The sequence below is a fragment of the Tenrec ecaudatus genome, chromosome 6, assembly GCF_050624435.1.
Source record: "Tenrec ecaudatus isolate mTenEca1 chromosome 6, mTenEca1.hap1, whole genome shotgun sequence".
Lineage (NCBI taxonomy): Eukaryota > Metazoa > Chordata > Mammalia > Afrosoricida > Tenrecidae > Tenrec > Tenrec ecaudatus.
In genome coordinates this window covers 109,008,661-109,023,325 of record NC_134535.1, presented here as the reverse complement: position 1 = coordinate 109,023,325, position 14,665 = coordinate 109,008,661, and the positions used below count along the sequence as shown (strand labels likewise).

The following is a 14,665-nucleotide window of genomic DNA, read 5'->3' as shown; positions in this document are numbered from 1 at the left end:
TTCTTTGGATCTGCTCTGTTGTGGGTATGAGGTGTTATCCCATTGTTACTATGATTACATCTCCAAGATGACTAAATGATCATGAGTATTTGCTCTTGTATTTGTTAGCTATTGGAGTATCATCCTGTGGGAATTCTCTTTTTGTGTTTTTTGTCCATCTTTTGAATGGATTATTTGTTTTTCGTTCATTGAAATGTTGCAGAATTCTATAGATTTTAGTAATTAGTCACTTGCCCATTGTGTGATTGCTAAAGATTTTTTTCTGAATCTGTTTTACTCTTGATGAAGCCTTTTGATGTGCATAAATGTTTTATTTTTAATAGATGCCAGTCATCTGTTTTGTCTTCCTCAGGAGATAGGCTGGGCTTTCAACTCCCGTAAGCAGTTACACTCTCAGAAAACCATAGGGGGGTTGCTATAAGTCAGCCTTGCCTCAATGGCAGTGAGCTATTCTGTCTTCTGTTTGTACCTTCTTTATTATGTTTGATAGTCCATGTGTGCCCTGCAATAGAGCTTTCACTTTCCCCTGATTTTCTCATTTGATAAGCCTGACAACTCTAGGGTTAACATTTCGGTCTCTAACCCATCTTAAGGTCTTTGTGCATGGGGTGATGTATGGATCCTATTTCATTCTTCTAGAGATGAAGATCCTTTATTTTGTCTTGATTTTTTTTTTTCCTTCTGTATATGAAACCCAGATTAGGCAAACCTTTAGAGACAACAACAGAATTAACAGATTCAAGAGTACATGGTAGGGAGGCTGGTGGCAAATGGGAGCTAACTGCGTGTACAAGGAAGAAGAAATGTCCTGGAATTGATTGTGGCGATGGTTACACAATACTTACAAATGTGATCAAGCTATTGAAATGTATGCAACATGCAAATGCAACATGAATTGCATGTTGGTGAAACTTTCAAAAATAAAGTAATTAAAAACTACACTCTTAATAAAAAGAACGCTGCATTAAAATATGGGCAAGTGAAATGAGTAGTTACTTTCACTGTTAAGTTAAAGATTATATCATAATTCTGTTAAGCCATTTTCATAGTTTAGTATATATTTTTTAATCACTATGAAACATCGCAAAGCAAAATAAATAAATAAAAATGGGTCAAATGTACATTTGAATTCAAAGTATTACATGTGAAAGGAGTATGGTTTTATATTTTCAAACATGTACAGTGAAGTACGTTAAAAATATTTAATGGCAGTTGATCCTATAGCTGAAGAAGATACTTGGAAATAAGGCTGGAATTTGGGATCATATGCATATTGAGCTTTTCTCCATAAAAGAGGAATTGGGTATATTTAGAGGACAAACGAAATTTTGATTTACTAGTTAGTAAGTGCTAATTGCCAATTTGAGTTCATATTTTGAGCCATTGAGTGAACTTTAATGCTTGAGTAGTATGCACTTTGAGGAACTGTTGTATGTTAGTGTACTAGTCCCGGTTGACTAGAGAAACAAATCCAGTGACACTCATATGTGTATAAGCAAGAGCTTTATGTAAAAGAGCTATTGTATATTGAGCGAATACCCCAGCATGTCCAGATCAAGTCCATAAGTCCGATAATAGCCCTTATGGCTGATAATGGTCGATAAATTCTTCTTCAGACTCATGCCACACATGCAAAGATACTGAATGCAGGAAGATCATAGGCTAGTGGGTAGAAAGTGTTGTGGATCCAGTGGCAGTGGAAGCATCTCAGCTCTGGCAGGGGTCTCCATGTGGCTGCTCCAGCTCCAGGGTTCTGACTTCATCAGCATAGCCTCCATGTGGCTCGTCAACAGGAATGGGTAGCAGAGAGAGTGTGTGTCCCACCTCCAGGGAGGAAGACAAGGAGTTTCCAGAATCCTCAGGAGAAGGCCAGGCCCAGACAGAGGCTTCATTGGCTGTAACCTGATTGATAGGCTAGACTCCACCCCTTCCTCAATATGACAGTAGATTATGTAACTGCCAGAGTCAGCTTAATATGCAGCCAACTAGCTGGATGAATCCTTCCCAGCTTAAGTAAATGTTGATTGAACCTTAGATCAGTGTTCACAGTACTCTTTTGTTTAGAGTAATTCAACTATAGTTGCAAGGCTAATTGAATCAAAGCTATCTGCTTTGTATGTGAAAGGTATTGGTATATGTTCGTTTGTTCTACTCTTAGGAGGAAAAAGTCCAGTCTCTGCTGTCCTAGTAATTTATCGTCGTTGACAGATAATAATCTTGGAAAAAATAAGGCAAATACTATACAAAGAAGGACAGAGAAAGTTTCCAAAGAAGGTACAGGTAGTTTACTGTGTCTCTAATTGGGATGTTGGGCAATTTTCCACAGAGATCACATTAGAACTTGACGTTAAAAGGTTAGCAGAGCCCTGGTAGCTGCTAACCATTAGCTCAGCAGTTTGAAACCACCAGCAGTTCCGAGGGAGAAAGGTGAGATTTCCTACTCCTGGAATGAGTTTCAGTCCTGGAAACCCACAGGGGCAGTTTTCACCTGTCCTAGAGGGATACTGTGAGTTGGCATCGACTTGGTGGCAGTGAGAGAGAGTGAAAAGGATGAGGCAGAGGTGGAAAAAAAGGTTGATGATGGAATAAGAATAGTAAAGGCACAGAGTTTAATTGCACTCAGTTAATGCTTAACTAGTAATTCATTCCACTTAGGGAAATTAGTCGTGATCTGTTTTTTTTTTTAACAATTTATTGGGGCTCATATAATTCTTTTCACAGTTCATACATATACATACATCAATTGTATAAAGCACATCTGTACAGTCTTTGCCCTAATCATTTTTTTCTCTTTTCTTCTTTTACATTTTATTAGGGACTCATACAACTCTTACCACAATCCATACATAACATACATCAATTGTATAAAGCACATCCATACATTCCCTGCCCCAATCATTCTCAAGGCATTTGCTCTCCACTTAAGCCCCTTGCATCAGGTCCTCTTTCTTTTCCCCCTCCCTCCCCATTCCCCCCTCCCTCATATGCCCTTGGTAATTTATGCATCGTTATTTTGTCATATCTTGCCCTATCCGGAGTCTCCCTTCCCCCCTTCTCTGTTGTCCCTCTCCCAGGGAAGAGGTCACATGTGGATCCTTGTAATCAGTTCCCCCTTTCCAACCCACTCACCCTCCACTCTCCCAGCATCGTCCCTCACACCCTTGGTCCTGAAGGTATCATCCACCCTGGATTCCCTGTACCTCCAACCCTCATATGCACCAGTGTACAGCCTCTGTCCTATCCAGCCCTGCAAGGTAGAATTCGGATCATGGTAGTTGGGGGGAGGAAGCATCCAGGATCTGGGGGAAAGCTGTGTTCTTCATCGATACTACCTCACACCCTAATTAACCCATCTCCTCTCCTAAACCCCTCTATGAGGGGATCTCCATTGGTCGACACTTGGGCCTTGGGTCTCCACTCTGCACTTCCCCCTTCATTTAATATGATATATATATACACATATATACACATACATATATACATATACACATATATACACATACATACACACACTTATATATATATATATTTTTTTTTGTATGATGCCTTATACCTGGTCCCTTGGGCACCTCGTGATCGCACTGGCCGGTGTGCTTCTTCCATGTGGGCTTATTTGCTTCTGAGCTAGATGGCCGCTTGTTCACCTTCAAGCCTTTAAGAAGTCGTGATCTGTTTTATTTGAACTTTCCTGTACCTATGAAGTATTTCAGACATCTTAGAGTTCATTTTTGAAATTCTCAAATGATTAGAAATTGTTTTCTCTTTTTCTTCTGAATGATATCTAAAATTTGCTTTTGGTTGCAAGTTCTAAATCACTCAGCAACAGACCAGTTCAGTATAGGATTACTTACTGCACATTTATCTAATAAAAAACATAACTTAAAAAATGATGACCTCCAATGTTGAAGGTGGTGTTGCTGTTATTAGTTGCTTTCCAGTTGGTTCCAACTCCTGACGATTATCTGTGTGCAGAATAGAACTGCTTTATGGCATTTTCAAAGCCATCACTTTTTAGAAGCAGATCCCCACTGCCTGTCTTCCTATGCTTCTGGGTGAGTGTGAACAGTCAGCCTTTCAGCTAGTAGGTTAGTGTTTAGTATTGAGTTGCTTAACTGCTTATTGCACTCCTCACACCAAGTTTTAGCCAGTGAGTAGGTTCTACCTCATAGGGACCCTATAGGATAGGGTAGAACTGTCCCTTTTGCCTTCTGAGGCTGTTAATTTTTTTTTTTTTTAATCATCGTATTGGGGGCTCATACAACTCTTATCATAATCCATCCATTCATCCATTGTCTCAAGTACATTTGTACATTTGTTACCATCATCATTCTCAAAACATTTTCTTTCAGCTTGAATCCTTGGTATCAGCTCCTCATTTTCACCCCCTCCCTCATGAACCCTTGATAATTTATAAATTATTATTATTTTGTCATATCTTAAACTGTCCGAAGTTTCCCTTTACCCACTTTTTGTTTGTCCCCAGGGAGGGGGTTATATGTAGATCCTTAGAATTGGTTTCTTCTTTCTCCCCCACTTACCCTTACCCTCCTGGTATCACTACTCTCATTATTGGTCCTGAGGGGTTTATCGGTCATGGGTTCCCTGTGTTTGCAGCTCTGATCTGTACCAGTGTAGTTGCTCTGGTCTAGCCGGATTTGTAAGATAGAATTGGGATCATGATAGTGGGGGATGGGGTGGGGCGGGCAGAGAAGCATTAAAGAACGAGAGGAAAGTTGTATGTTTCATTGTTGCTGCACTGCACTCTGACTGGCTTGTCTCCTCCTTGTGACCCTTCTGTAAGGGGATGTCCAGTTGAGGTGTGAATCTTTATGGGAGCAGAAGTCTCTTTGTCCCTTAGAGATGTGAATTGTAACTTGACCTTGTAGTTTAGGAAGTTGCTCTGTTCCATTTTGGAGATTAAGACAATTTTTAGAGGCAAGTTATTATAAGGATTTTGGATAGTTACAATTAGAAATCCTTCATATTCAGACATAGCTAGAATATATCAGTATAAAAGGAATGATAATTTTTAAGATTGTCTAAAATAACTGATTCATTGATAAGTGTTTGAAAAATCAACATAAAGCTTAACTGTGAGTACAACTAGGAAATAACTTGCTTATGGAAAAACAAAGGAAATATGTAAAAGTGAAATTCTGTAGGTTTATTTTTCAACTAAAATGTGGAATGTTTTTATACTTAAAAATTTAAAAGCTAAGAAGGGGCTCAGTAGTGCATACTAGAGAATATTTCATGAATTGGGCATTGACTTGATGGCAGATAACAGCAGCAGTGAGTATTTGAGGAAATTTTCAGAAACGTGAAAAATGTCGAACACAGCAGAGCAGCCTTGGAGTTAGTGTAGTAAAACAGCACTTAATGAAGCTAATTAGAAGGACCAATCTATGGTTCAAAAATCAGAGATCTTTAAGTAATGTTTATTACCTCCCAGTACATGAATATTCAGAAGCATAAATTAATGATTTTAAAAATCATTCTAAATTATCTTTAAAAAAATCATTTTATTGGCAACTTGTACAACTCTTATCATAATCCTTGCATCCCTCCATTGTGTCAAGCACATTTGTGCATTTGTTTCCGTCATCATTCTCAAAACATTTTCTTTATACTTGAGCCCTTAGTATCAGCTCTTCATTTTTTCCCATTCCTCCCCCACCCTCCCTCTCTCACTAACCATTGATAATGTATAATTTTTTTTCTTGCTTTACACTGTCCGGTGTCTCCCTTCACCCATATAACCCACAGGGAAGGGGGTTATATGTAGATCATTGTTATCAGTTCCCACTTTTTCCACCACCCTCCCCCTTTTCTTACTCTCCTGGTATTGCTACTCTCATTTGGTCCTGAGGGATCATTCCAAATTATCTTAAAGAAGGTTTTAAAACATTTCCCCCCATTGAATATAAAATTTACAAATAGGAAACAATTGAAGTGCTCTTTCAAATTTTTAAAAACTGTTGTTAACAAATCTTTTACCCAGATTTAATGTTTTCCCCAAGCTAGTGTATCAAAACATTTTATCTCCCTAGTAGTGATATTGTCCCCTTTATAGGTTCTGTGTAGTATTTGCCTGAGATTTGAGCAGCAGGGGTGAGTTCAGTTCCAGACCTGAAAGATAAGCAAAGACCATAATCTTGTGGGTTGTACTAGTCTCTTATCTTGACTAGTGAGCCTGCGTTTCTTTCAGTTTTTGAGTTTTGTTCCACATATTCTTCCACTCTATTCAGAACCCAGTAGTGTGATCTCTTTTAAGCAGTCGGTAATGGTAGCTGGCACTATCTAGTTGTGTTTTCGAAATCATGGAGACTGGATGTTTTGTGTGATCTTGGACTAATTGTTGGATTGTGTCCATATGTTACTGATTATCCTTACTCATCTTTCCTCTGGACAGGGAAAACCAGTCATTGCATTTTTGATAGCCACTTGCGAACTTCAACACTCCAGTTGTTACTCACCAAAGCAGGATGAGGATTTTTGGGACTATGTTATGCCAGTTGATCTCAGAACCTCCCAAGACTAGGTACTTGAGCTTCCAGGTGAGGGATTCATTCCCTCAAGGGTTTTGGTTATAGCTGAGAATTTTTTCCCTCTGTTTGCTCCACCACATTGATGGATATATTTGCAACACAGGCAAGTAAATATCCACGTACAAACATCCTCTGTCAGATCCATATGCCTATAAAGTGGCATATTCCCTCTCTCTCTGGAGTCCATTCAGTCTTTATGTCTATCTATTACTGTAACTGCAGGATTGCTAATATATACTATTATCTACATATACACAGTATCTACTAATATATACAGTATCTACTTTTGTTTCTTTTCATTCTTGAATCTTTCCAGACCACAGTCTTTACTCACCAAAGTAGGATGTAGGTTTGACAGAAAATATTTTACATAGGTATTTCCTATTGTTGCAAATATATCTATGAATGTTATAGAACATACAGGGGGTAGAGTTATGAAAAGTTTTTAGAAATAACCATCAGGTAATGAATGAGGTTTAGGACCATAGTCTTAGGGGACTGACAACAAAGTCAATTGGTTTAACTTTTTGACATATACCCTTGTATGTTTTGGGAGAAAGATGGAACTTTTTACTCCTATAGGGAGTTGCGGTCTCAGGAATTCACCGTGACAATTCTACCCTGTCCTACAGGGTGGTTACGAGTCAACATCAACTTGATGACAGTAAATTTGGTTTTTTGGAGGGGAGGAAGAGGGGTCTGTTTCATGTTTAACAAATCAGGTCCAGAAACATGGATTGAAAATGAAAAGAGAAGAAAAAAGAAGGAAAAAAAATCTTACCATAGTGAATGAAGAGGGAAGTGCAGAGTGGAGACCCAGAGCCCATTTGTAGGCCACTGGAGATCCCCTTGCAGAGGGGTCTAGGGGAGGAGATGAGTCACTCAGGGTGCGATGTAGCACCGATGAAGAATATAGCTTTCCTCCAGTTCCTAAATGCTTCCGCACTCCCAGCTACTATGATCCGAATTCTACCTTGCAAATCTGGATAGAGCAGAGAATATACACTGGTGCAGATAGGAGCTAGAGGCACAGGGAATCCAGGGCGGATGATACCTTCAGAAATGGGTGTGAGGGGCGATACTGGGAGAGTAGAGGGAGGGTAGGTTGGAAAGAGGGAACTGATTGCAAAGATCTACATGTGACCTCCTCCCTGGGGGATGGATAACAGAAAAGGGGTGAAGGGAGACTCCAGACAGGGCAAGATATGACAGAATAATAATTTACAAATTATCAAGGGTTCATGAGGGAGAGGGAAGCGGGGAGGGAGGAGAAAAAAAGAGGACTTGATGCAAAGGGCTTAAGTGGAGAGCAAATGCTTTCAAAATGATGAGGGCAAAGAATGTACAGATGTGCTTTGTACAATTGATATATGTATGGATTGTGATAAGAGTTGTATGAGTCCGTAATAAAATGTTTTTTTAAAAAAGAAAGAAAATGAAAAGAAATGCTGTTTTTATATTTATTAAAAAAATCAGCACATAAAACTAGTTCTTATATGGATCTCTTTTTGAATCACCTGTTGAATTTGTTGAGTAAATATTCTGAGACATAGTATTCTGTTTACAGAGGGATCCCTTGAGTGTTATGTAATACAGATTATAGTTCTCCCCGCTTTTTTTCCGCCCCGCTTTTGAAAGCTTTCAAATCAATTCTTACTCTTCTGTTTTCATTTGCACTAGTTTTGATTTTGCTCTGGCTTGTTTTTCCTTGGTGTTAACCTGTCGCTTGGCACTGTACGTTCATATGCTTGTAACTTCCTTATGAGCATGAATGAGAGTGATGCAAAAGCAGAATTTTTTTGTTGTATTTTTATAGACAAGAATATGTGGATTTTGGAAAGGGCAGTGGAACAAAAATTAATTTATATAGATGTTTGCTTTCTCATGTTTGTTTAAGAGGTATAGACTAAACTGGACCAAACCACCCATAAAGAAATTTTGATAATGTAGTAATCAGGATTTGAAAATTCAAATGGATTTTTTTGAGAACAATTTTTTTCGTTGTCTGCATGGAGAATACTTAAAGTTCAATCACAGATCGGTCCAGGGGCTGCACCAGTGCCATAAGGGTGTATTTCTTCTGTGTTAGCTTTAGTTTGGGGCAGAATTTCCTTAAGAGTGGCAATAACATCTATCAGCAGTGTCGGGCTTATGTAACTACTTTAACCACTTCTGTGAGAAAGGAAGGAAAACTAATAAAGTGCTTCAACTAATGTCATGTATTTGAGTTCCATTGACCTCATGTAGGTAATATCCCCAAACCAGTCACTAAAGGACAGAAGAAGTTGGGTAACTCTGTTATAATGGCTACATATAGTGGTGGGAGTGAAATAGGAATATAATTGAAATCAGCTCTGCATGGGAAGTTTTTCTAAATTAAAATCCGGACTTTTGTTCTCTAGAAGCTAGCTAGTTAAAAGAAAGAATATTTACTATTGTTCAAAAAATATAAGACTGCCATGTAAGTAAGGCTGGTGAAGAATCACTACGTTGTTAGTCTCTCTGTGCTTTAGTTGAATGCTTCTCAATCTTTTTTTTGAGATTCACTACAGTTCTAAGATCCCTATGTGCCTTAGTTGACTAGTTCTCAAATGATTTTGCATATTAAAATAATCTGAGTTTAAATATCTCAAATGCCTTTGCTGCACCAATTAAAAACAACTTTGTGAGGGTCATAGGCAGGCCTCTTTTTGGGGGGGGGGGTGGCATTCAAGATTTATTTCTGTCTACAGCAAAATTTGAATCAGTGCTTCTCTCAATTTAGGATAATACATAAGACCACCTGGAGAGCTTGTTAAAATGCAGAAGGCTGGAGTCCTTATGTGGAGATTCAGATTGAGTAGATCTGAAAATGGGACCTGAGAATTTCCATTTCTAAAACATTCTTGGGTGATACTGAGGCTGCAGATTTTAGGAATATATTTAGCTAGCATTATATTGGATTATTAAGCATCTAATTTGCCAGTGCAGTAGTCTTTGGCTTATGCCATATATATATATATATATATATATATATATATATATATATATACACACACACACACACACACACACACACACACGTATATCGTATATCGATATATAGGACAGGCCTTTACTTGTTGTTAGGTGCCGTTGAGCTGGTTACAATTCACAGAGGCCCTATGTACAACAGAATGGAACACTGCTTGGTTCTGCTTCATCCTCACATTTGTTATGTTTGAGCCCATCATTGGCATCTCCTGTGTCAGTTCACCTTGCTAAGGGCCCTCTTGTTTTTCATTGCCCCTCCACTTTACCAATCATGATGTCCTTTTCCAGGGACTGGTCTCTCCTGATAATATGTCCAAAGTTTGTGAAATGAAGTCTTGCCATTCGTTGCTTCTAAGGAGCATTGGCTGCACTTCTGGCATCCCATGGTACTTAAAATATTCTTTGCCAGTACCAAATTCAAATGCATTGTATAATACTTTGTCTTCTCCAGCCCCATACTTCTAATACGTGGATTGTTCTGTGGTCTTCCTTACTTAATGTCCAACTTTGACATGTATACAAGGTGATTGAAAATACCATGGTTTGGGTCTCCTTGCTTTTCAATATTTTAAAGAGGTCTTGCACAGCAGACTTACCCAGTGCAATGTGTAGTTTGATGTCTGGACTGCTGCCTCTGTGAGCATTGTTTAGAAGATCCAAGTAGATGAAATCCTTGATAACTTCATTCTTTTCTCCATTTATCATGAGGTAACATATTGATTCAGTTTTAAGGCTTTTTTAAAATTAAAAACAAACAAACATCAAATTGTAATCTGTACTGAAGCCTGCATGCAATCTTTGATCTGCATCAGCAAGTGCTTCAAGTCCTCCTCACTCTTTCATGAAGTCACGTGGTCCTTGGTAGTTTATGTTCATATGCTTGTAACTTCCTCTGTGTGTGTGTGAGAGGTGGGAAAATAAATTCCCCTTTTCTGATTTTTAAACTTTAACTTTTAATTTTTTTGACACATGGTATTTGAGCAGTAGATCAATAATTTACATAAATAGATGCTTGCAATTTTGATAATTTATCATCTTATATTGCAGGTTGTTAACAGGCCTTCTTCTAGTCTTGATGCCACATTCTTCTTCATGTAATACAGCTTCTCTGATTATTTGCACTGATTGAAGTGTATGTTGAGATGATATAACCTTGAAACATAACTTTTCTGTTTTAAACCATGCGCCTGTCCTCTTGTTCTGTTCGAATAGCCACCTCCTGATCCACGTGTCAGTTCCGCATGAGCCCAGTGTTGTGGGATTCCTATTCTTTTCGAGGCTATCTGCAGTTTGTTATGCTCCACACGGTCAAGTGGCTTGGTATAGTCAATAAAACACAAACATCTTTTGGTATTCTTTGCTTTGAGCCAAATCCATTTGACTTGTGCTTCATCATTTCTGCACTTAGGACTGTCTTAATTTCCCCCCACATTGTATCATCAGTAATATGTACTACATCAGCATTATAGAGCATAGAGTTCACGGATGTTATTCGATGTTCACTTACTTGTGTTCAAAGATCAGATGTATAAGTAAGGTGAAAATTAAAAGTATAAAATAATGAAAACTTAGACAAAAAAGATAGATGATTTATATCAGGACACATCAGAATGGAATTCCATCATGAGCTAGGGACTAACTAGGTAGTTTTCAATACTTCAGTTTGAGAATTAACTGTTGATATCTTCTTGCTGAGTTTCTGTAATGTGTTTTGTAAATATATTTTTGAACAAGTTTCTTCAATTTGATTGCATAGAGACAAAGATGGCAATGTACATAGAGCCTCAAATTGTTTTTTGTTGTTTCAAGAAGATGATTGTGATTCTGATATTAAGTCCTAAAATTTTTTCAGGAAATTAGCCTGCATAATTACCTTTCCACTTTAGTCCTTTAACCTCAGTGATAATAATTCCAACTTATGGCCCTGTGTTAGAGAGAATTGCTCCACACAACTGTTTTGGCTGTAATCTTTATGGAAGCAAATCTGCAGGCCACCTTTGACACTAGTGGGTGGGTTTGAATCACCAACTTTAGTCAGTCAAGCTCAAATCTTTTGGGCCGAATCATTTTTATTTTCAATATGTTTCATATATGCCTTAAAATTATTTATAATTGTGTATTATTTTGCTAGTCTCAAACACTGTTAATCAAGTAGGTCGCCTGCTTCTAGGCTCACAACACCTTTTAGACACAACATTTGATTGTGATGTTAGCTGTAGGTTTATATTCACTAGTGCTTCATTTATTTGTCTCGCTTTGTGAGAATTGACTTGTCAACTGATTCTGAATATCATGACACTCAAATTAGAGATTCTACAGGGCAGAATAAAACTGCCTCATGTATTTCCAATGCCGTAAACTTTTATAGGAGTAGAAAGCTTCATTTTATACCTGTGGAGCAGCTAGTGATTTTGAACCACTGACCCATGGTTAGCAACCCAACACATAACCCACTATGGGATAGTAAATATTAAATCATTTTGCATAACATAAGTGCACTCTAGGTACATTCAGTCTCTGTGGGTAGACATGAATTTTAAAATGCTTAACTTATTTTTATGTTGCTTTGTTTTTAAACAGACTAATAGCTCGTCAGCTTGCTAAAATTCATGCAATACATGCACATAACGGCTGGATCCCCAAATCTAATCTATGGCTAAAGATGGGAAAATATTTCTCTCTCATTCCTACAGGATTTGCAGATGAAGACATTAATGAAAGGTAAAATTAGTTTTATATGTGAAACTATTTTCTACATGGCTTTTTCCAAAAACACGACAAGGATTCTACATATAAAATCTGTCTTAGTTTAGCTATTTGTCTGAAGTGCAGTAAATATTGATTTACTTGATTTTCACCTCAACCCTTGATTAAAAAAAAAACCAGAACCACACCAAAACATTAAAAAGAATCAGTTGAGGCCATAAGCATGTATATAACATTTTTGAGAAGGGAGATGTCGGAGAGTGTAAGATATGACAAAATAATAATAATTTGTAAATTATCAAGGGTTCATGAGGGAAGGGAGAGTAGACAGGGAGGGGAAAAATGAGCTGATACCAAGGGCTCAAGCAGAAAGCAAATGTTTTGAGAATGAAGATGGCAACAAATGTACAAATGTGCTTGACACAATGTATGTATTGTGATAAGAGTTGTACCAGCCCCCAATAAAATGATTTTTAAAAAGTAAATAAATAGCAATGACTCTGTAATCCCATTATATCGATAGATTGGAAACTGATTTTGGTAGCAATTGTACAATTCTGCTTGACATGCTTAACTATGGAATGATACATGCATTAAATCCCAATTAATAATAAATTAAAAAAAAATCTATTTTTTAAAAAGGAACATTTTTTAAAGTAAGGTAGTATAAATACCTCTGTAAATGAGCACATTTTTGAATGGTATAAATTTGTCTTATAGATCTCTCTCCCACCACCAGAGCTATTTTGACTAGGCTTGAAGATCAACATTAAGACATTATGTCAATATCGGGGTATGAAAAAATTTGAGCCTCATTTACTAGATCTTGAAGTTAAAAATGTAATTAGTGGAGTCTTGTCCAGCTTTTTAAAACTGACTCCCAGGTTCAGATTGACTAAGGCATTTTATTATATTCTATATAAAAACTTGGAGATTAGTATTCAGATTCCAAGTAATTACTTATATGATAAATAACTAATTCTAAAATTGGAAATCCTATCTTGTTTTTTATATCTAAAGCATTCTTGAAGGTTATATCTTGCTATTCAGGAACTCTTTCAAGAGCAGAGAACAACAAGGCGTGTACTTTCTCTTGTTTCTCATTGCAACGCAGCAAGAGAAAATACCACTATTGCTGCATTGAATTTGATTATTTCAAAACTTAGTTGGCTTTACTCTGAATGTGTTTGTATTTAAAGTCAGCTTGTCAAACATTGACCCCTAGAAAGTTAATTGTAGACTTCAAGCTGGTTGTCCACTCTGGAGGTATGTCTAGTGTGTTTAACATTCAAGATACTACATAGAATATAAAACTAGGGAATGCTATTTTGAAATAGATATTTTATTGAAGATTTTTGAGAGAACCACTTAAGAATATTAAAACATGTTGATTTTGAGTGAGAGCTTTTAAAAGGTTTTTCCCCCCTATATATCAGGATTTACAGGCAGTATGAGTCAAAATGGTCCTGATGCCAAAGGGGTTGTTTATAAAAGAAAGAACACCCCAATGCCCCCCAAACATACAACTAGAAATATTTAAATATTTTTTCTTTTCTGTGCTTTTACATAGATTTTAATTATGTTCATACTACTCTGAATACTACATTCCACACTTCTTGCTCTCTTTTTAAAAATTTTATCATTTTATTGGGAGCTCTTACAGATATCCTAACATTCCATAGTTCAGTTGCATCAAGAGCAGTATTATACAAATGTTACCACAATCAGTTTTACATTTTCTTTATTCTTGAACTCCTTCCTATCAGTTCCCTTTATCCCCTCCCTCCACTATTGTACCCCCACAGGAACCCTTAATAGTTTTTTCCCCCATATCTTGCACAATGCAATATATCTGTTCACATCCAATTCTGTTGTTCGATCCCATTGAGTGGGGTTATACAGTCACCAATGCTATCTGCTTCCTATTGCCCCCCTCTTTACCCTCAGAGAACCATTACTCCTATTACTATTGCTTTCGTGTACTGAATTATCTTACATATACAATTGAGTATATATAAACTTCACATGACTGATGAAGTAAAACAAATAAAACTGTAATAGCAAGGGGAGGAATTATTAAAGAACTAGATGATCGTTATATGGTTCATCAGTACCATACTGTCCCCTGGATTTATCATCCCTTTTGTCCACACTTTTTTTATTGAGTGGTCCTTGAACAGAGCTATATCATTTTGAAAAGAGAATGTGTAGCTATCTAGTATGAAATGTTGTAGCAGATTTGTGTATTGGAAAAGGGAATACTAAGGAATAATTTAGGAAAACCTATGAAGGGAAGCCCTGAGAGATCTTTACTTATAAAAATATTTGATGAAGAAGAAAAACAGTCAACCAAGAGTGATTTTATAGTCTGGTGGTACTAAGAGAAATTAATGGTAGCA

At 37.2% G+C, this 14,665-nt stretch overlaps 1 protein-coding gene across 2 annotated transcripts in view; it reads left to right on the top strand.

Moving 5' to 3' along the window:
• The window catches only part of ETNK1 (ethanolamine kinase 1), a 69,409-nt gene that overhangs the window by 22,633 nt on the left and 32,111 nt on the right, over positions 1 to 14,665 (top strand). For both annotated transcript variants that reach the window (XM_075551994.1, XM_075551996.1), the window contains exon 3: positions 12,141 to 12,281. In XM_075551994.1, coding sequence (XP_075408109.1) covers positions 12,141 to 12,281 — 141 coding nt within the window. The remainder of the gene's footprint in view (positions 1 to 12,140; positions 12,282 to 14,665) is intronic.